Here is a 23,328-nt window from a genome sequence, read left to right on the forward strand (position 1 = left end):
TGTTGTGAACTCCAGCCCAATGCCGGCCTCCATGAAAAAGGGGACGGCGACCCCAGATCACAATGACCGCCTCTAGTCCTGGATGCTGCTGGGAATTTGACTTTCAAATTATTTCACTATTGTGAATTATGACACTTTTTAATCTCTTGCTGTAAAAGGAAGATTTAAAAAAAAAAAAAAAAAAAAGGAAAATAACCTGACGAGCAAAGCCTTTCTGTTCCCGAGTACAGCGCACATCACGGCCCCTCCAACGACACTTTCTCCTGCTCAGATGACAAGCTCCGAGTCTTTGGGAGAAAGGAGATCCACAAGGATAACACAAAAGGAGTTAGCTTTTATCCTCCAAGAGGGCTGTACTCCAAATCTGGGTGTTCAGCAGCACGGGCAGGCCGGGCACCCTCACAGGGAGACCCCCACTCTGAATCGGGACAGCAAGGTCTGTGTTGGAAGCACTTGAGGAAACCCTGAGACGCCGAGCCTGGGGACTCTAAGGCACATCGAGTGTGCGAGGCACCAAAGCGCAGAGTAGGAAACTTGTTTCAAACTGGATGCGCCCAAATATGAGTTTTGGGGATACAAGTGAGCAAAAACGCCTTCCCTGGAAAGGTAGCATAAAAGAGCTCCCGGGTGAGGCCTTATGGGAAACCAACATAAGGGAATCGACCCCTTTTTCTGCTACTTAAACATGTGGTGAGAAAGCAAAAAACTAGCTCAGACATGGAAAGTAAGAAGCTGCCTAGCCATCCGTCAGGCTGCGGTCCCACAGCCAGCTGCAAAGCCAACAGGAAATAGTATCTCTCCCAAGCACATGCTGCAGCTGGAAAGGGTCCTAACAACCCCTTCTCTGAGGAGCACTGCTTTCTTACTCCCAGAGAAAGCTTGTCCTCTCAACGCACAGACAACCAGAAACTTTGCTTTTTCTATATCATATCAGTCAGAATGAAACATTCCACTCTTGACCGAAGGAACGACAGTCACTGTGACACAGAAAAGCAGCCGCGATCCCCCATGCACGTGCACAGCCTCGTGTAAAGAGTTCTGAACACAGCACTGCACACTTATCTTAACTCGGTGGTTCCCAAAGAAATAGGACCTGGGTGCACCTCGCAGTCCACACCTGATGCTGACCCCTTAACAGCCCTGCGTTGCTTGCAACCTGTCAAAACACTGCTTCATTTACATTTCACTGCATTCCCCCTTCCTCCGAACTGGTAACCACTCTCTTTTCTTTTGTCTGGTGTGATGGGGCCGCACGGGTTCTCCTACCAAGTGTCCTCAGTGCGATGAACCAATAAACCTTTGTCAGGCAAGGGTTTGTCTTGGTGCTGTTGGGCTGAACGGTCTAGAGCAGGGACTGGAAAGAACCAAGGGTCTGTCAAGCCCCACGGAACACTGGCAACCACTACTAATCCCTAGAAACCCAAAGTAAGTTCAGGGGTCTTAGGTGATCAAATGTGTCATTTTCCAGCTGGTGACTGTGAACTTCAGAAAGAGGACTCATGGCTACTATGCCACTTTCACAGGACTCTGTCCAGTACAGAACCTGTTTAAATTTTAAGTCATTTATAAGTCTCCATTTGCTCAACTACCACTTGTCACGTGCCCAGTGAGTCTATGACACTCTGCTGGGCTATATGGTGGGGCTATCGAATAGAAGACACAGGCTCTGCCTCGAGGGACCCACGATAGCCACAAGCCACCATGTGTCACCATCACAGGGGACAACTCCCAGGAAGTGAGTCAATGAACAAAGCTACCAGGAAGGTGGTACAAGCGTCCAGGGATGGAGTGAGGAGAGGTTAGGCAGGGCAAGTTTAGCCTTTGCCCCATGGTCATCATTTATTCAGAAGCCTCACCTGCCTTTGTCCAAATTTTGTCAAGGATCATTCTTTTTCCTAACCCTCCTGCTCAACTGGTGCTCTGAATCTCTAAGACTTCAATTCTTTGTTCAGAAAGATGCGAAATAGCCCATTTCTCCGGGTTACTTTTTCTGTCCCACCAAGGCCACAAATCTGTATCAACTGTAGTAAGAAAGAGGGAAATTCCAGATGTGGTGAGCTGGAGGAATCTCAGGGTACTTCATTTATGAATATTTAGATAGTGTCTCTCTTGTTATGAAAGTCCTGGCAATCTGTTCCCCAGCATGCATTTCAGATGAGTTTCAATATCATGAAAGCTTTACTGGGGGGAGGAGAGGTGATGTTAGTTGTTTAAATAAATCCTAATCAGCTGAGTTTCACTTTCCCCCAGAAAATACCAATCCACATGAACATTTTTTGAATCATCATAACTCTTAATCCTCACGGGAGCTTGTATGTTAGCCTGCCGAGGACAGAGATGTGAGGAAGGGGCTTCTCTCCTCTCTACTGCCGGGCGGTTTTTGTTACAGATCTGTCCACTGACCAGAAAGGAGGGCCGCCCCACTCTCAAGCTCAGGGAACACAGGAGTCACATCACAATCTGAAAGCGATGCAAGGGGCTTTTTGGTGGACTTAGGTGCCTCGTGGAGATCCTGGGAGAACGTGCCCTTTACAGTGAAAGCCAGAAAGCAGGTGGGGGAAATTAGCTGGAGAAATTCTTTCTTTGGCCCATGAAAAACATCTGTCAATAAACATCCTTCAAGCCTTCACTGACACTGAGAATTCTCCTTCTGACCTCCTGCACACTTACATGCATACTTACACCTATACCCGATGACCTCTCACGTTCCTACTAAACTGTCCCCATCTTCTTTTTGTCTCTCCCCTCTGGCTGCTCAGTTCTTTGAATGCAGAAATGTTTTACTCTGAATCGTTGAGCTTTTGGAACCGAATCAGGGGATGAAGATGCTGGGAGAGACCACAGGGGTTGTCTCTAGAGCAACCCTCGGACTTCACAGGCAACGCAGACAATGAAGAGCAAGGCAGAGAAATAAAATTATTCATCCAAGGTCACACGGCTAGCGAATAACAAGCTGGTCCTAGAATGCACACGTCCGACTTTGGGCAAAAACACACCACCCAGCCTCTGTTAACAACACTCTTTGTTAACAACCCATCCCGGGGTGCCTGGGTGGCTCAGTTGGGTGTCCGACTTCGGCTCAGGTCATGATCTCACAGTTTGTGAGTTCGAGCCCCGCGTCAGGCTCTGTGCTGACAGCTCAGAGCCTGGAGCCTGCTTTGGATTCTGTGTCTCCCCCTCTCTCTGTCCCTCCCCTGCTCATGCTCTGTCTCTATCTTTCAATAATGAATAAATGTTAATTAAAAAAAAACCCATCCCCCCACCGTGATGCTTCCAGAGAGCCAGGTGGATGGACATAATTAATAGATACTTATAGGACGGAACAAGGCTTGGGCTAGAGCCTAGATCCTCCCACATGCTTGAAGGAGCTGAGTATTCGGATCTGTGTTAATACCCAGGCCCAGAAAGCCCATCTTAGATCCCAGAATTACTCTCAAACGGCCATGTCCAATACTGTGGCCACTAGGCACACGTAGCTATTGAGCACTTGATTTGTGGCTGCTCCAAGTTGAGCTGTGCCGTGCACGTAAAAGACACGCTGGACTGTGAAGACTCATATAGATAAAGAAGAAAAATATCTCATTTGATAATTTTATACAGGTTACATGTTAAAGAGATACTATTGGGGATACACTGAGTGAAATAAAATACATTTACATATTTAATTTAGTAAGCTCACTTGTTTCTTCTTTCTTTTTTAAAAATGTGGCTGCTAGAAATTGTAAAATCACGTATGTGACTCACATAATATTTCTATTAGCCAGCTCTAAAACACAGCTACCCTCCCCACCCCTGCCCAGCTAATCTTTCCAAAAAGACTGGAATCTCCTGCCTGCAGACATGGCAGAGGGTGAAAAGAAAGCATCAGGAACAGGATCTTATCCGAGGGCTAGTTCTGAAGACCTGAGGATTAGTCACTGCAGCACGCCCTGCAGACTGTCCAATGTGCCACATCCTTACAAGTGACCCTCGGGACCCTGCTGCTCAGAATCCTCCCAAGAGCAACCTACAAAGTCACCCAAGGAGGACCAAGGTCCTTTTTATTCTGGACAGAGGTGCACCATCTACAGGGAATTCTGACTTTACTTCTATTGAAAGTCTTTCCCTTAAAACAAAACCTCTGTTGCCCAGATTACTACTTCTGCAGACACAAATCAGGTTGGTCAAGACCACTGGTTGTCCAATGTCACGAGGATAGCCTACCCTGGGGACCACATTCCCATCACCTTTGAGGCTTGATGCGTCTTCCCCTTTTCCTTCTCCTGCCTATTCCCCATTCTGGTCATCCAAGCAACATTGCTAATAACAGGGATCATTTAGAAACCTGTCAATTGCCGCAACTACAGAATAAGCAGTTGAATGAAGGAAGGACAGGCTACTGTCCAACAAGAGAAATGTTTGCAGAATGGTTTAAATATTCAATTCTTGAAAATTCTTCACTGCCTAGAGGCACCTGGGTGTCTCAGCTGGCTGAGCATCCAACTTGAGTTTGGCTCAGGTCATGATCCAAGGGCTGTGGGATCGAGCCCTGCCATTGAGCTCTGCAATGAGTTTGAAGCCTGCTTAAGACTCTCTCTCTCTCCCTCTGCCCCTCTCTCCCCTGCTTGTTCTCTGTCTCTAAATTAAATTTAAAGAGAAAGAAAGAAAGAAAGAAAGAAAGAAAGAAAGAAAGAAAGAAAGAAAGAAAATTCTTTAGTGCCTAAAGGTAGGTTTAGCATAAAAGTGTATAACCTGCATGAATAAACGCAGGGCCAGGTTGTCCTGAGGAATATTGATGAGTTCCAAACAGTGGTTCTGGAAGTGTGGGCCCTAAACCAGGCGCAGCAGCAGCACCTGGGAATTCCTTGGAAAAGCAAAGTTCCAGGTCTCACTGGACTAATGACTCAGAATTGTGGAGGTGGGGCCCAGCAACCTGGGGGGTGGGGCCCAGCTCTCCAGGTGATTCTGGGGCCCACTCAAGTGTGAGAACCCCTGCATTAGAGTATTAGACAAGTGGGCTTTCTGCCTATGACCAGGAGTCGGACAACAGCATTACCACATGGAAGGCACCAGACCTCATCTGAACCTTCCACACCAAGGCAGAGCTACAGCACCTGCATCCGTATCTTCCATGAACTTGTTTATCAAAACCACCATTTCTGGTTTGGCAAATCCCACAAATTCGTTTTCCTAAGTCTAAGGCAGCACCCCTCATTTGCTTTTCAATGGTATATTATTTCTCAATTAAAAGGATAAAGCTGTGCTTGCTCTTATATTAATCATAATTATATATGTGTGATTTATGTTCTCTCAATCTTTGGCTTTCCAAACTATATTAGCAGTCTGTCCACATGATGCTCATAAGAAAATCTGAAGCTGGAAAAAAAAAAATAAAATCCCTAGAAGGAACTGAAGTAATTGTTTCTGACCAGAGCCTGTCCAGAATGCCCTAGTTACTGAAAGGATAGCTAAAGGGATTGGAGGCTTGCCAGATTAACAACTACAAATTCAGGACGCCCAGGTATATTTGCATTTCAGATAAACAACAAAGAGTACGGGGGACATACTTATAACCAAAAAATTATTCACTGTTTATCTGAAATGCAAATGTACTGGGCATCCTGTATTTTATCTGGCAACCATCTAGAACAGGGAATAGGACCTTTAGGAAGGCGTTAGGGAGACAACTATCCTCAAACACTTAAAGGGCTGTTAGGAGGAAAATGGGCTAATATCATTGTAGACCCAGAGACTAAAATTCGTGGGTAAAAATTCCAGGAAGAGCGTATGTGGCTCAATGGAAGCAAGACATCTGCGCGTAGAGAGATTTTAGTCGAGACGCACTGAGGATGCTGGCTGGCTGGCAGGCAGGCAGGCAAGGGCTGGGAGTGCTGGCTGAGTGCTGAGGCTAGAAGGTAGGGCCTCCCTGACTTAAAGCCCTATGAATCCCCCAACTGCTTGAATTGCCATTCTCTACAGCCTTTCTGCCTCCTGAATGATGCAAAGTGATTGGGTATATATGGATAAGCCCCAGCTCTGACACAGGCGGCAGGAAAGAACCACGTTCCATAAAGAAGAAACCCCCCCAAGAGTGCCAAATCTAACTTGTGCCCACCCACTGGTAGGACCCAGTGGAACACATTTGGGTATATTTTTTCTGATGTATTTTAAAACGCCATTAAGGTGAAGGGGATTAAAGAGTACACTTATCATGATGGGCCCTGAGTAATGTACAGAATTGTTGAGTCGAGATATTGTATACCTGAAGCTAATATAACACTGTATGTTAACCATACTGAAATTTAAAAGACTTAATTTAAAAAGTTAAACAGCCATTAGGATTATGTGAGGATTTTTCAAAAGCATGTCCATGACTGAAAAACCCTTAACTGCTTCCAAATGTAAAATATGGATAAATAAGGAAACTCACTCTTTGTCCTGCCGTCCATTTCTGGTTTTGACGAGTCTGGAGTTGCCGTCGTTGGAGGTAACTTCTTTCCAATTGTCTGAGGAGGAAAGAGATCATTTTACTTAACTAGATGATTCTCTCCATTAAGCAAAGAAAGAAAATCAAGTTCATGATGACAAAATGTTCACAACTGCTTCTCAAAACCACACCCTCGAGGCGTGGCTGCTCCGAGCAGGGCCTGCCATTCTTTGACAGGTCAGAGCCTCAATAACAAGCATAGCAAGCACGTGAGAGAACCAGGGAGGAAGGGTTTCATCCTTGTAGGCGCTCCAAACCTTTTATTCCCATTCTTCCTTGATGCTCTTACTAAAAGGCTGATGATTTTCAGCAAAGTAGACAGGTACCTTTCCCCTCACTTGATGAGAAGCTGACTATATCCGTGGAGGCACAGCACCTGGCCCAGAGGAGGCGCTCAAGAGTGTGTGCAGAGTGGAAGAATGATAGTAAGAAGAAAAGGATAAAAAGACAGAAAGACGGGAAGGATAAAGGGAGGGAGGGCCAGAAGGACAAGTGGATAGGCAGGTGGAAGGACAGGCAGAAGCAAGAATGTCCAGGGCAGGTGTGCCTTATCGCATGCCCCAGCCGTGGAAAATGCACGGTGCCTCGTGGGGTGGGAGCGAACACACCCACGTCCTCTAGCACAGGTCTATCTGCCCTAAAAGTGGAACGAGGGGAGCCCGCAGCGCTCTTCCTTCCAGCCTTTTAACCTTCCAGGGCTTTAAGAAAGGCCTGTGCCACAGACCCTAGGTGTCTATTTACTAGTAAAAAAAAAAAAAAAAAATGATGAGTTTGTGTGGAGTTCATTTTCTTCCCTTCGTTCCAGGCTAATTCTATTATCATTCATTATTAATAAACCATCCATAGAAAAGACTGATACTGTCACTGACTAAAGATGTTTCTGAAAACACAAGTGACTCAGAGGCTCAAAGGCACCAAAAATGAAAAAACAAGACAGTAAACAAAATGCTGCTTCCAAAGGCAAGGTCCCTTCCCACTCTTCTCCTTTGCCACCACATTTGTGTGATAATGATTAATGCCCGAGGAAATGGTCTATTGATACCTGGGAAATGGCTGTCAACATCAAGTAGCTGGGGCAATTCAACCTCCCCAACAACGAAGGGTTTCCCTAGCGAGAATTCCAGCCACTGGGAAAGCCAAACATAGTTGCACCTTGAACACGTGAACAGCAATGAACTGGCATGGCGGAATGTTTCTTCAAATAAGACTGATTCACCACAGTTTTTAATTTGAAAAAGTCCTTGATGCTTCAAATGTTGAAACTAACATTAAATATGAATAAATCACAGAAAGAGGAAAAGATAAATCAAATCCTCAGCCCTTTATGAATTTTTAAAAACATTTGTGACAGAAAGCTTTTACATTTTACACGGTGACATTTTTATTTAGTGCCACAGGGCTTTCTAAATTGGATAAAAAATGAAATCCAAAATATTATGCCACCCCTCCACTGCTGCTAAGTACTCAACCTAATACTATTTTGTGATTCCAAGGAAACATCAAGGAGGGAAAAAGTGTGTTGTTATTCGGCCATAAGGTCAAATTTGATGAGAAACCGTTCTTAGAATTATCTTCAAAAACCAGGAATTGACAGGAAAAGTAGGCACTGTCCAAGTGTCATTCACATTCCTGTTCACACTTCCAACAGCATCGCCATCAATCTCTGTTTTTCCCTTTCGGACCAGACTAAAGTATCACTATCATTAACTCATTAGGAAGAAGAAAAGAAAAACCACTGGCACGTCAGTTTTCACTGACAGTGGAGAGAAGAAATCAGGAATATGCAGAAGGAAACACTATGCTCAATCCTGACTTGGGTTCCTTTCTGGGAAAAAAAATGAAGCTTCCAGTGGTTTGGGCGTTAAACCAGGTGCCTTCCTTTAGAGACCTTCATAGGTTGTATGCTTGGACAACTCCCCCTTATTTAGTAACAAAAGGAAGCACTGCCCGTGGTCCCTGATGCCCTGGTTTACAGGACAGTGCAAGCTAACAGACATCAAGAAGATCCACCGGTTAAATACACTTACTTCTATACAGAAAAACACGTAAAGAACAGCTTACTCTGTTCTGTTTTCTTGCTATTTCAGAAAATACAGCACGCTGGCCTTTGCATGGATCCCAGCAACAGGGGTGATGGTGTGGCTGAAAATGCACTCACCTTCCAGGGGTGCTGGGCTTATTAGCTCCTCCTTCCTTCCTCTTGGGCCATGATTGAAGGTCAAGAGTAAGTCAAGATCCTCCCCTCTCAGTTTGGTCTCCCAGGCGTCCCAGAGATGGGAAGTATTCAGGGGTTGCTCTCTTCTCTAAGAGCTAGAGAAGTATGGTTCCCAGGCGAGTGGCACGGGTATCACCGGGAACTTGTTAGTAAAGCAAATTCCCGGGCCCCACCCCAGGCTTTCTCAATCAGAAACTCTGGGGATGGTTCCTGGTAGTCTCTGTCTGAACACACCCTCCAGGGGACGCTGATGCACACTCGAGATTGAGAAGCACTGACCCAGAGGTAGGAGGGATTCCATTAGCACTAGCCAAATACCTTTCAAGGATTAACAACTCAGGTGCCTATTCTCATATCTTTATAAATCATAAGCTGTCTTTTTCACTCTTCTTCCTCTTCTCTCTCTCTTTCCAGAAGGCTTTGTTGCCTTCTACCTTCTCTGTTCTCAGCTGGCATAACAATTGGTCATTCCTACTAAATCAGTCAGTGCAGAGAGGAATGAGAGTTTAGGAGAGCCAACAGGGTGACAATGTCACTGAGGGGAAAGAATAGGGACATAGGTGGCCATGGGATTCTTCACCAAAGAAGCCCTGAAAGGATGGATGGGACAGATGGACGAATGGACGGAAAGATGGTTTTGTACCAACAACGGAAGACCATACCTAGCCTCATACTACCATGAAGGTCAAGTGGGCAGATCTGCATGAATGTAGTGACCTCCAGGGAGAGCCACGTCCTGCTGCTCCTCCACAGTGTTTCCCTCTGTGGGCATGTTAGATGGGACATCGCTTCATTGTAGGAGACTGTCTCACACTAAAGGACATTAGGTGACCTTTGCTCCTGCCCACTAATAGCCTGCAGTGCTCCTCCGTCAATGCATCCACCCCAAATGCCCTACGCCTTTCTAAATGCCCCCTTTGAGAACCTCTGTCCTCCGCCCTTCCTCTAAATCCAACAACAAAGACAAGGAGTAATGAATTACTGCTTTCCCACCTGGCTTTCAGCTCCCCCTACACCTCTGAAAACATCTTTGGTCCAGTGGGCTAAAAGTGAACAGAACCCGAACTTTCAAAGGGCAATGCCTAGGGGCGCCTGGGTGGCTGAGTCAGTTAAGTGTCCAACTCTAGATTTTGGCTCAGGTCATGATCTCACGGTCCTGAGATCGAGCCCTGAGTTGGGCTCCACGCTGAATGTGGAGCCTGCTTGAGATTTTCTCTCTCTCTCTCTCTCTCTCTCTCTCTCTCTCTCTTCCTCCCTCCCCTTCAAAATAAATAAACATTTAAAAAAAACTTTAAAGGGCAATGCCTAGCTCCAGTACACACATAGGTCAGATATAATTGAAGGCCAGGCCTAAGGAGACAGAAAAATCAGGGAATCACATCCAGACATCTCTCATCCACTTTAAGGCAGTGACGAAGGACGTTAGGCTTATAGCAGCTGTGGAAGAGGATTCAGCATCTCCATTCCTTGCTTCCTCGGCAGGGTTCCAAGATCTTGCCCTCTGGGTGCCTTAAGAAGACGGCCTATCCAGGACAAGCACCGGCCATACACTTGGGGGCTGTGTGGACTCAGCTCAGGACCCGGCTCTTTCACTCCTAAGAGATGTGCAAACAGGCCCATTTTACCATCTGCCTTGTGAAGGAACAGCTGAGCGCTTCCTCTTCTCCGTGCTGTGGTCTAAAGACCTCTTAGTAGCCACATCTGTGCTACTCTGCTCTGCTTGCCTCCCAGCTCGGAAGCCACTGCTTGGTCTCGGAAGACATGTACATATGGATGGCTGCATAAAGCTGAAAGCTCTACAAATCGACAACTATTGGTTGCCACCGACAATGAGCTACTATTGCTATTGATCTACTTCAACAAACAGTAATCACCAGGCTGCCATCAACTTTTGCCTCTCCTACCACATCCTAATGTCCATTTAAAAAAATGACTTTTAAAAATAAACAATTAAAAAAAGCATTCCTTCGAATATTTAAGACCAGAAGCCTTTCTCCTACTAGCTTTCTCGACAGAACCCTACATAAAGTTTCTGGGCGATTTTGTGTGTAGTAAGTAGGAGCGATCATATATATTCCTAGCTCTACAAGATCTGGTAATACAGCATCAAGAAAGATAACCCCCATATGATTTCAGTTACTGGAGCAAGTAATTTTTTCCCCCTCTTCTGTGCCAAAATGAAGAAACTAACGCTTGTAGGAAAGACAATCCCTGGATGTGAGCCCAGTAGAATCCAGTTCCCTAATGACTAATAGATCTGTTTCTCTTTGTGACTGCTGGAGCGTGAGACCAGGGTCCTGCTCAAACCAAGTCACCCCTGTGACTTCATTCTAATTCAGATGCAAACTCCTTTGAATGTATAAAATTTTCTAATTATAGGACAATGCTAAGGAGAAGGAAGTTTAAGTCCCATCTCTGAAAGTCTCCTCTCAGAATACTACGCATAACTCTTAATCACAGAGGCAATCAGGCTCAGAGGGTAGGGAGGAAAGAGAGAGAGAGCCCTATATTCAATCAGTGTAGTCTCTCTGTTGGTAGACCAGGCTTTCGGATACCTATTCCAGAAGAGGGTGATTTTCTGAGAAGCTATATGTAGACATTACTCAAGTGTTCACATAAAGCCAAACACAAGAGATGACTTTTCAAACAGCTGGTAAAATACAAGATAAAAGATGGTTCTTTCAAGGCATTCCTTTTACTACCTTCGTGTTTAACGCTACTCCTTCCCTTTATGCTCAGCACAGATTTATTAAGTGCCTGCTCAACGTGAGGCAGGGAAGCAGACGAAAAGGCAGGAGGATGTTTCACATTATCACCAACACCGAAACAGCAATTCATTGGGTTCTCCAGAGTAGTGTGTTGACGAGTGTCCAACCATTTGGCATGGTTCTCCCAAATGTGAGTCATATACAAGATACGGAGAGGTATAGGCTATGGGAGATAGTGACAGGAGAAAAGAGAAATAGGATCTATATATAACCCTATCCACAACCTTTTAGCTTTCATTTACCATCGTAACTCAGAAAGATACACAAACTATTAAAACTCACTGTCAACTTTTAATATTTATTTTTACACATTCCTTTCATGAACACCTCTAATTGATGGTATTAGGAAAAGTCTGCTTGGTGCTCAGCAGAGAACGGTAGGAGCAGAGCCTAAGCCCTGTGAGCCAGCTCATGTCAGAGCCAGAAGAGAACAAGCACAAAGGAGCGTCCTCACAATGGGGGCCTGTGAGCTTCTAATGGGAGCCTTTTCTACTCGCTGGGAAATTTACATTAGCAACTGTCAATTCGTCCGCCTTTGGCTGGCTCAGCTTAAACTATTTGATACCAACAGGACATATGCTGGAATAAAATACAACTCAAAATTCTAAAGATAAAATACATGGTCCAGTAAAAGAAAAAATATATTTGTAGCTCCATTCTAGGGTCAGAGGTCATCTTTAAAACACCTCAGATACCACTGTGTCATTTCTGACATCTCCGAGAGGCATGCTTCAGTCTATTTTTAAACACCGCTATAAGAAAAAAACTTCTTAAGTAATCTCCTGATTTTAAAATTGGGCTTCAGACTTACGGTTACCCATATAATGTTTATTTCCCCAGTTGTCTTGAAAAGTTAGCAAAAGTTCAAATTACGTTAAACCTCTTTGCCCAATCATGGTCAAAGACCTGGTCAGATCCATAGCTCCTTTAGAAGCATTTGTTAGCTGTATTACGCTTAGAAAGTTTAACTGCTTTTCTCTCCTTTTCTCTTCAGAAATAGTGGCCTCCTTGAGAGCAGGACCTAGATGTAAATTATTCTCTCTACAAAGTAAAGGGTTAGTAAGCGTTGAACAGAGCAGGGAGTTTGAGGATGCCACGGACGCATGCGTTACCCTAGCATTAACATCCTCCCAAGACAACTGGTGAATGAGTGGAGAGTTCCTTCTTGACAAACGAGACTAGGAGGGCCCACTGTTTGTCACTGTCCTGTATCAGCTCTTTGCAGCATAATCTCTGGTGACAGCATATTTTCCAGGATTATTTCCTAGACCTCTGTCGCCCCTGGCTTACTCTCTTGTTCCCAGGCACACACCCCCAACCTCCTATTAATTACTGGTCACCATAAAGAAGAATCCAATCTCAGCCATGTTCCTGGTAGACAGCTCTCTGCCTGTGACTTCCAACTCTTCATCCTAGCCTGTTCCCTCGCATTCTCTCAAGTTCCTACCTATTATGATCAAAAAACCCTCATGTGGAGGATTCATTATCATCCAGGTATGTGTACATACATGTGCACCCACGCGCGTGCACGTGCGCGCGCGCGCACACACACACACACACACACACCCCATTCTCTTGTGCTGAAATCATTTTCCAAAGTATGCTCCCAAGATGTTGTACCAACTAGCAAGTGCCAAAACACCGAATCCCACAATCTGTTAAATATGGAAAACATAGAACACCTGATCTAATCCTTGCATAATAGCAAATTAAAAGCTCTGAGAAGTCCTGTAGTTACCGTTTAACCTTAGCATTATCTAAGTGTCTTCTAAGCTCAACCAGTACTTCTTGTGCTACTTATGAACACATCACAAGAATGAGTAGTGTATGGAAGAGCTGGATGAACATCACTGCCTCTACTTCCTAAAGTCTCCTGGCTCATCCTCTTTGTTTCCTAGACTCACGACTTGGAATCCACCCTTGATTACCCTCTTACTGCATGTTCTCATGTCAAATCCACCACCAAAGCTCTGTTTTCAGATTTGCCCCTTCTTCTCTGACCCCAGACTAGAGCCCTGTTACTATCACAGAGACCATTTCACTAGTTTTCTAGACAAGGATCCTATTCCCCAATTCAGGCTACTGCCTCTGATCTCCCATGAGACTCAACTTTTAGTCAACCTCCACTATCACCCGTTACTATCTCCCTTAAAACACTCTGAATATATACTGCTTCTTAATGGCTGTTCACAGAAAGTCCCAAAGCCCTGAAGACATTTACTTCCAATTGCTGCAACCTGCCATATCTCTCAGTGGCTGGTACCTTTCCCTGTACTCTTAAGACTATTAGCAACCTTTTTCTGAATATAAAACACGGATGCCCATCTTTGATGCCTCCATTAGTTAGGCCTTCCAGGCTTTACTCTTTCAATCTGTACAATAAAAACTTTAGTATCTATCATTCTACTGAACATGTATACATGGAGTCTGCTTTACGTTAGTATATTTCTCTCTCTTCCTGAGACACATGTGTGCATTTGTGTGTATCAGTCGAAAGATGTATCTGAGAATTGGAGCCAATTCTACCATTTATCATGCACTTTATCTTCTGCCAAGATTTGCTCATTTGGGTCATTTGTTTGCATTTTCAATAGCTCTAGAGACCATGCCCTAAAAAGACTGGCAAGATCCATAGAACACATTCACAGGTAGGATTTTCTCTTTGTCAAAACAAAATAACTTATTGAATGTTTAGTAGGGGCTTCACTCATGCTGGGGAAATGCAGTGTTGAAGAACGAATCAAAACCTACTTAAGTGCTCAATGAGGTGGAGAATGTACATTCAGACAACATTAAAATCATAGAAGGCAGCTCTCCAAACATCTGACGGTATATGAAAATACTGCTTATATTTTACCTCCACTGTGCCCAAGAGAGAAGCCTGCATCCTATTTTGTTGTAACATCATCTTTTTCACAGAGGATGAACAGGCCAAAGTAAATTTCCATTTCATATACCACTTTGACAAAATACAATTCGCCATTATGCCCTAAAAGACTATTTTCCGCCGCTATGACAGATAAAAGGAAAACATAACCCTTCTTTCTACTAGAGGATTACTTTTATCTTTTGCTTAACAATGCTCCCTTTTTAGATGCATCTGGAGAATTTAAAGAGTATGGTTAAAGGAGACAGAAGGATGTGATGGCAGGAGTAAACACCATGGGCCTGGTCTGAGTGTTGTTCATCCAGGGCTTTCACATGACACTTGCTGTACTTTTGTGGACCGAGTCCTAATTTTTCTATAAAGTAGCTGTATGAATTCAATTAACATACAAAGATGCTCTCCGGATTTAAAATATTTTGATTTATTTAATCATAACATAGTCTAGGCTATTTCCCTTGCCGGGGATAGCACCTCCTCCCCCAGTGTATTTGAATCCCATCTCACTTTTAAGGTTCAAGGGAAGTCCAACTGGCTAAATCAAGGTTTCAGTAATGTTTCTACTGACACGCAGCCCACGATGGATCACGGCAGTTTTATGGCATACTTGAGGGCAAAACCACACTTAGTAGTTTTCCTTTATACCTCAGAAATATAGAAGGTTGACCTGCTCCCTCCCTTCCTTCCTTCCTTCCTTCCTTCCTTCCTTCCTTCCTTCAGCACTCTTTTCCAGAACTACCATGAGCCATGATCTATGCCGCAGGCTAGGTTAACAAAGATGGGATGGGCAGAGTCCTGGATCTTTACCGAGTTCAAAATTTAACAGTCCGTCTCGGACTCATTAACAGAGCATCATAGTACAAAGAGATAAACACTACAACAAAGGTGTAGAGAAAACAGGAGCTATTAATAGTTCCACATTGGAAAATAAGACTCACAGCAACGATGAAGCATGAGGCAACTTCTGAAGAGTGAGCAGAAACTTGCTGGGTAGAGAATGATGGAAAGGGTATTCTACCTGAAGAAAAGCAGGAGCGTAGGCGAGAACGTTTGTGGGGAAGGGGGCGGTGCAGTCACAGGTGGAGGAAGGGAGAGCTTCCTGGGTCAGGAGGCCAGCAAGGTAAGTTGGGGCCCATGCTAAGTTTGCGCATTATCTTAAAGGCAACCAGCAGCAAGCAGAGGTGTGGTGTGGTCAAATTACTGACTTTAAGACCAATGATCCAGTGGCATTGGGAGGAATGAAGAAGAAAGGAAAGACATGCACAAGTCAAGGAGGTGAAGAGGAGGATGATGGAGTGATCCAACTGAGGCAGTGAGGGTGAAAGTGTAAAAGAGAGGTTCGAGAAGTATTTAGACCACCTACCTCTCTCTACTCCATGGTCACCACAGGGAGAAATCGGTGATCGTGAACTGGTTTGGATATACATGGACAAAACCCAAGCTCTGTTACGTCCTTAAGTCTACATATATGCATTCTACGTGGGTACAGAGTGCCAATGACATGCCAAGAACAACATTAAGTTCAGATCCTGATTACAAGAGGCAAAACAGGCCCAACACAGAGACTCGGGGATGCATTTCGGAGAATCTATCCTAATGTGAAGAATCACAGTGAATGTGTTCTCAGTGCTCTGAGGCTGGCGTGGTGATGTTTTGTAGAAAAAGTAGGCCTGTGATAGCTGTGAACAGTCAGCTTACTGTTAAAACACCAATCAATCTACCATTTGAAAATGAAAATATGAAAAAAAGATTTTTTTAATGTTTTATTTATTTTTGAGAGAGAGAGAGAAAGAAAGAGAGACAGAGTACAAGAAGGGGAGGGGCAGAGATAGAGAGGGAGACACAGAATCAGAAGCAGGCTCCAGGCTCCAAGCTGTCAGCACAGAGCCTGGTGCAGGGCCCAAACTCATGAACTGCAAGATCATGACCTGAGCCAAAGTCGGACGCTTAACCGACTGAACCACCTAGGTGCCCCCAAAAATGAAAATATTTTTTTTTAAAAAACAGAGATACCTAAGAAGTTCTTGACACAAATGAAAAAGCATCTTTCTAATCTGACAAGTGTAAAGTAAATAATTGAGCCAACTAAGTCTCCCAAAATGTCTTTGCTAGAGATGAAAGTGGGTAATTTGTTTCCCCAAAAGAAATTTCCAGAGAAGATTTTATGTCCTTCAGAGCAAGAAAGGGAAATGAAATTGTTTCAGTCACAGAGGAGGTAGTATTTGGAGTGATGTTTTATTGTTTTGTTTTCAATCAAACTGCTATTTATAAGGCTAGGGCATACAATGGAATATCAGTTAGTCTTCAAAAAGAAGGAAATCCTGAAACATGGTACAACATGGACGGACCTTGAAAACATTACACTAAGTGAAATAAGCCTGTCACAGAAAGACAGATACTGTATGATTCCACTCACACGAGGCACCTAGAGTAGTCAGATTCATGGAGACAGAAAGCAGAAGGGTTGTTTTCAAGGGCTGAGGGGAGGGGGAATGCGGAGTTAGTGTTTATGGGGGACAGAGTTTCAGTTCTGCAGGGTGAAACGATTTCTGGAGACAGTGGTGACGGCTGCACAACAACGTAAATGGACTTACTGTCACGGAAGTGTGCACTCACAAATTATTAAAATGGTAAATTTTATATTAGGTATGTTTCGTCACAACTTCTTAAAAGGCTAAGAGTATACCTCTCTTTCCCTACAAGCCTCTCTCTAAGTATGAATGTTAACTAGAAAGGCAAGAAACTGCTCATGACCCTCTGGTATCCTATCCTGATACTTAATATTTAACCATAAAATAATCAGGGGCGCAGACAGCATCAAACAAGGTGAGCTGGAGAACAAACTCATCTTTGTCCAGAAGTTCATTTCAGTCTCACAGGAAACACTCCTTCCATCGAGACGATCTCTCAATCTGGCTCCTGCTATACAGCTCTGACTTTAATGCTGCAGGACTCATTCTTCACTTTCATTGCCTGCTCCAGACTCCCAAAGAACAACACTTACTCCTTTTTTAAAAAAATCATCCGGTCTCCCCGATTTTATAGAAGAAGGGAAGAGAAAACTGCATCAAAACTTTAAGACTCAATCACACTCGCTTTACATTTTCTTTCACTGCAAAGAACAAGTTCACATCACATACTTATTCAAAACAGGAACTTCCTAAATATACCCAGAGGTAACCCAGAGGTACACACTGGTTATATCTTCTAGACAGAGAGTGAAATTCTTAGAAAGGGCACCCTGAGGCACTTCAACAACGGAGATCCTCAAAGAGAGATCAAATTAATCTCAGGGCATTCTAGGTATTAATGACTACAACATGCTCACTCGTCAATGAGGAGTGAACACAAAATCTGTGCCGTCCATGAAAACATCCTACATGTCAACCACTGGAACTTTCTCACCCTCTCCACGATCCTACTGTGGTTGCTTGGAGTCTCGTGAACAGCACTGACTACGCTCTCTGCTTTGTATTTATGGCTACTTATGTCTGTGTCTGTTTAACTGACTAGAACGTAAGGGGGGGGGGCGAGAGCTGTGTCCTGCTAATCTCTGTATTCATTGGAGACACTAAACACTCAGAGTTTCCTCCAGTCGACAATAAATTCAACATTCATCAAAAATATTTAGATCTATGGAGAAAGTTCTATGTACAATGTGTTTTCTAGGTACTCGTGACAGAAGAACGGAACAAGTAAAGCTGCCCCCCCCACCCCCGGTTTTAATGATAGCATCTGGCAAGAGGAGCAAATTAGTATTAAGTAGGGTTCCTCCCTAAGAGCAAAGACTATGCGATCTTGGGCAGGTCACTCCACGTCTCTATACCTCTGTCTCCTTGTCTGAAATGGAGACGATAACGTGTACCTTATAGATTTTCTAGGATTACAAGGAAAAAATGCATATGAAGCACTTAGCCATTACTGCCGTTGTTGAATTTTACTGAATAAAAAAATCGATCACTATAATGCTTCTTTATGAATCTAGTTACAAAGAATGACTGTTTTGATTACGGCAGCTTTTCAAAACGGCAGGTTAAACTGCCCCATTCCTTTGCTTGGGGAATGGAGAGCATGAAGCGACTTTTACAAGACGGTCACGCAGCAGAGACGAGCTTGGAGCAAAGCGATAATTCTGAAAAATGAGCAAGGAAGAAAAGCAATAGCAATCACCATAGAGTCACCGCCTGGGAGGAAAAGCAGACAACACAAAGAAACTCGGAGAAACAACTAAGGCCAGAGCCGACAACCCACAGAGCTTTCAGGTCAATAAAGCTTCAGTTAAGGTGGCGCCCTGCAGTGAGTGGCCGGAAGACTGTTCCAGAAGCCCCTCAAATACAGGCCCGTGCCAACTGCTTCTGGCTGCATCCAAACTGTTATCTACTGTTAACGATGGAAAAACAAGGCGTGTGTCTGGGAAAAATGGCCTGTTGTCAGAGAACAGAAAGCCTTTTATTGAGAATTTGGAGCCTTAGGAGCAAACACACCACCATAGAAAATCACTCCGAGCCATCTTTTACAAAGCTTGGCATCCATTCAATAAGAGATGAAGAAATCCTAAATCGTTAGGCCAAACAGATACCCCTCCCGAGGCAGTTAAGAAACATGGGCCAAATGAGACCATAAACTCATGTGGTACAGATTTCTACAGCCACCGGTAGAAATTACCGACAGACCCTTAGACGTGCAAAGCTGAAGTCACAGTCCTCTACCTGGAAGTGGACAGGCCTCCTGCCAAAGGCTGCTTTCTTAAAGGCTTCATTCAGTACCAGCAAGGAGAAGACAAGTGGAATTCTGTTCAGATCCAACAGGTAGTGTATCAAATTCCACAAACCTTTGTGGAGTGCCCACCACGACCCAGCCCACAAGCCAACACTGCTTTCTTACGTTGGTTTTTTTTGTATGTTTTCAAGAAGCTGCTACGTTTTCAGCTATAATATAATATAATATAATATAATATAATATAATATGGATTCACACATAATGTTGACAGGAGTCAATGCAACCACCAAATTCCAGTTCTCCCACATCCTCGAGGTACCTAGAGCCTTACAACTAAACACTCCACGGCCTTTTTTAGAGACATGTTTCACGAAGTTTGTAATGTTTCACGAAGTTTGTAATTCTCACTAAGTTTGTAATGACATGGGAAATTTTATATAAGGCTAAGTGGAAAAGATGCACAAGTATGTGTGTGAAGAAAATTATGGGGGCGCCTGGGTGGCTCGGTCGGTTAAGCGTCCGACTTCGGCTCAGGTCATGATCTCACAGTCCATGGGTTCGAGCCCCGCGTCGGGCTCTGTGCTGACAGCTCAGAGCCTGGAGCCTGTTTCGGATTCTGTGTCTCCCTCTCTCTGTGACCCTCCCCTGTTCATGCTCTATCTCTCTCTGTCTCAAAAATAAATAAACGTTAAAAAAAAAATTAAAAAAAAAAAAAAGAAAATTATGTGTGTGGTATGATCTCAACCGGTTAAAAATGTATGGCAAGAAAGGCTGAAAGTAAATACCAAAAACAAAACAAAACAAAAAAGTCAACAGTGTTTGCCCCAGAGCGATTAAATGAGAGTGCTTTTTACTTTGTTTTCTATTACTCTACTTTCCAGTGTTTCTACAAACCGGTTATTACTTTTATAATGCAAAAAATAAAGTTTTAAGAAAATAACATACACTAACATAACTAGAAAGGATGGCCTACCTCTCCACGTTACTGATTTCTTTCCATAAGGCCTGATTTGATTTGCAACACCTCCTAACTAGAAATCACAGGCAGCTTTTATTAGAGGGTCATTCTATTTCCTTCTCGAAGTCATTAGGAAGGATGTTAAGAACATCAGATGTAAAATGAGTCACAGCAGTAATTCACAAGACGTCACCCATTTAGAGCATTGCCTGCCATTTATTACCACCCTTTACTTATAGTTATTCATCAGCTCTTAAACTCAGTGACTAAGTAGATGATAGAGTCATTTCCAATTAATGTTGTTCCCAAGTAAAGTATTGAGGCATTTTATCACTGTTTTCAAAGCTAAAAAACGTATTTCCCGCTCTTCTAATTAAACCCATGAATTCCTATTCATACGCACGACAGTAGCTGAAAAAAAAGTTGAGTTTACTTTGTAACGTTTTCACATATGGTCACAGAGGATACTTCTGGATTCCTCAATTTCCAGCATTTGAAGAAGTACTGATTTAAAGGTGTGATGTATTTGCCTGGGGTCTCTATAGCTTTATTGTTCTGTTTTCTAGTGGTTCTCCAGTTCTTCACAAGGAAAAACTCTTTTTAAACACAAACCGAAGTAATGATTGCAAACAGTTTCTCAAGTGGGAGAAAAAACAAATGTGAGGAAAGCCAGACCTCCCCCAAATTTTGAGGTTTCATTTTCCCCTGAGCTTTTAGAACAATTTACTTAAGTGTATCACAATCCAAAAAAAAAAAAAAAAGACATCGATTTCACAGCTGTTTTCATTTCTCAGCTATTTGACAACCGTCTCCACTTAATGTGAACATACTTTGATTTTGCTGCCTTTCAAAAATCACGCTTGACTTTTTTCTTTTTTTTAAAGGATTCGAGTTTACGGTGTGGACGGATTGAATCAATGCACTTTTAAGAGGAATCTTTTGGTCGAATGATTCCTGGTCTGCTGGAGAAAAAGTTCAATTCAGCCTATGCTCAGCTACCACACATATTCATTCATTCACTCAAAGTCACAAGTCTCTTTAGTAGCGAGTCTCAGGTGCAAAAGGAGTTCTCTTAAGGCTGGAAATTCTCTCTCTGATGCATGATGAGTTTTAGGCAAATTAGATCCTCACCAAATGAACAAATGGTATGTCTTTCCTTACTCATTTTGCATGTTCTCATTTTCCTGTACTAAAATATTTCCCCATTCTCTTCTCCTTTCTCTGTAACACACACAAAGACACCAAAACACACAAAATAGAGGGGAAGAAAACCTTCATTTGAAAAAACAAAACAAAACATGACACCACCTATTTTAATCACGTGCTTTCTTAAATGGCACTTTTTACAGTTCTAGGTTATTTTTAAAAAGGTACTTTTCTTTTTTTTTTACAGGAGTGGGGGGAGACACTGTGCACAGTAAAATATCCCAGTTGATGCATTTTCTGGTCTTGAGAAATTCCTTGTCCTTTTCTACCACAATGGAGAATGTTCTGTTCAGTGCTTTCCACTTTTGAGTTCCCGAGAGCAGAAGTTCCTCTTGTTGCCTTCCACAAAGTCTCGCCACAGGCTCCACACAGGGAAAACAATACGATTCATGGAAGATGGTGACAAAGGAGGACAGAGAGCAGGAATCGGGCTTCTGGAGTTTCTAACCTCTTCCCCACGCCTGAGTTATTATCCTTAATTTATTTCAGACAGATGGGTTTCAGATGGTTATCTATCTAATTCTACAGGGACTTTCAGTGAAAGATTTCCACATCCGCCTCATCAGAGGACAAGGAAGAGTTGATCAGGCCTCAGTATTGGCTACTTCTCCCTTATTCCTAACCTGCTCACCATGCCTCGAGTTAGAGGGGGCTCCCCTTTTTTTAGCCATCAGGGGACCAGAGAACAAGCAACCATCAAACCTCACCTAATTCTTCACTTCCTCCCAAACTGTTCAGCCTTCTCTCTTTGCGACAATGACCGCTGTTTCTCCACAGCACCTGATTTCTAATTTCTTGACCATCTCCATTCACTGCCTTCAGTCACTGCTTCTCTGGATACCCTGGCTTCTCTCTAGTCATTGAGTTTCATGACAAGACAATCAACCCACATTAGAATCTTCACTTCATACAGACTTTGTGAACTCAAGTCAGGGTTGGGCTACACACAAGCATACTGCTCTGTGGCCCCATAAAACCATTTCTTAGCACTTGGAAACAATGATCCCGCCCCTAACCCAGATGTATCTCTTTTGGCCTCGCTAATTTTTTCAAGACCTCTTTTCAACTCTTATTTGGATGCTTTTCTCCTCTCCTGCCTAGTGGTCTATGACTAAAGGCTCTAGTCGGAAAAAACTGGCGTTGTGTGAACTCCTGGGCAGTGAATACAAAAATTACACCAAAATGTTAGAGATCCTATAAGCCTTACTGGAAAGCACAGTCAGGTTGCCCGTCCATTACATCCTTCCCACCTCTATGTTGCAGAGACAGTGTGACACGCATTACTTAGGCAGATTCCTTACATGCGTGGGCACAGGGTTACCAGCTTCATAACGTTTCAGCCTCTTCCAAATCAAAAAACAACATCTGTATTCCCATCACTGGAAAAAACTGGATTCTAAATTATAAGCAAGGGGCGCCTGGGTAGCTCAGTCGGTTGAGCGTCCGACTTCGGCTCAGGTCATGATCTCACGGCTCGTGAGTTCGAGCCCTGCGTCGGGCTCTGCGCTGACAGCTCAGAGCCTGGAGCCTGCTTCGAATTCTGTGTCTCCCTCTCTCTCTGCTCCTCCCCCGCTCATACTCTGTCTCTCTCTCTCCTTCAAAAATAAATTTAAAAAAACATTTACAAAAATTTTAAATTATGAGCAACCTACTGTCTCTGTTTCTAACAATGCCTGAATGTGGAAAGGGTCCTGGGGTTTGAAGCAAAAGAACTCTATCTGAAATTAGACACAAAGGGACACACAATGTGTGCGGCTCTCTCGACGCAGCAGCTAGACAATGCTAACACTGTACCAGGAGGGCGATTTGGGACTACTTCAGGATCTAAAATCTTGATACTTTACATCATCACTTCTCTTATCCACTTTCTTTTAAGTTTATGCATTGGTTTTTGAGAGCGAGTGAGCAAGTGAGCGAGCACTAGTGGGGAGGGGCAGAGAGGGAGAGAGGGAGAGAGAGAATCCCAAGCAGGCTCCGTGCTGTCAGCACAGAGCCTGACGCAGGGCTCACACTCAAGAACTCTGAGATCATGACCTGAGCCAAACTCAAGAGTCAGAAGCTTAACAACCGAGGCACGCAGGCGCCCTTAACCACTTCCTTAAGAGTCTAGAA

The 23,328-nt window shown here is 43.7% G+C and overlaps 1 protein-coding gene across 3 annotated transcripts in view; it reads right to left on the reverse strand.

Annotated features, from left to right (window-relative positions):
- The window catches only part of SH3KBP1 (SH3 domain containing kinase binding protein 1), a 334,904-nt gene that overhangs the window by 95,478 nt on the left and 216,098 nt on the right, over window positions 1-23,328 (reverse strand). For all 3 annotated transcript variants that reach the window (XM_047075975.1, XM_047075977.1, XM_047075976.1), the window contains one exon: window positions 6,410-6,485. In XM_047075975.1, coding sequence (XP_046931931.1) covers window positions 6,410-6,485 — 76 coding nt within the window. The remainder of the gene's footprint in view (window positions 1-6,409; window positions 6,486-23,328) is intronic.

Source organism: Lynx rufus, unplaced genomic scaffold (assembly GCF_022079265.1).
Source record: "Lynx rufus isolate CCGP_SWC_20201006 ecotype Redwood Valley unplaced genomic scaffold, mLynRuf1.p SCAF_14, whole genome shotgun sequence".
NCBI classification, from domain to species: Eukaryota; Metazoa; Chordata; class Mammalia; order Carnivora; family Felidae; genus Lynx; species Lynx rufus.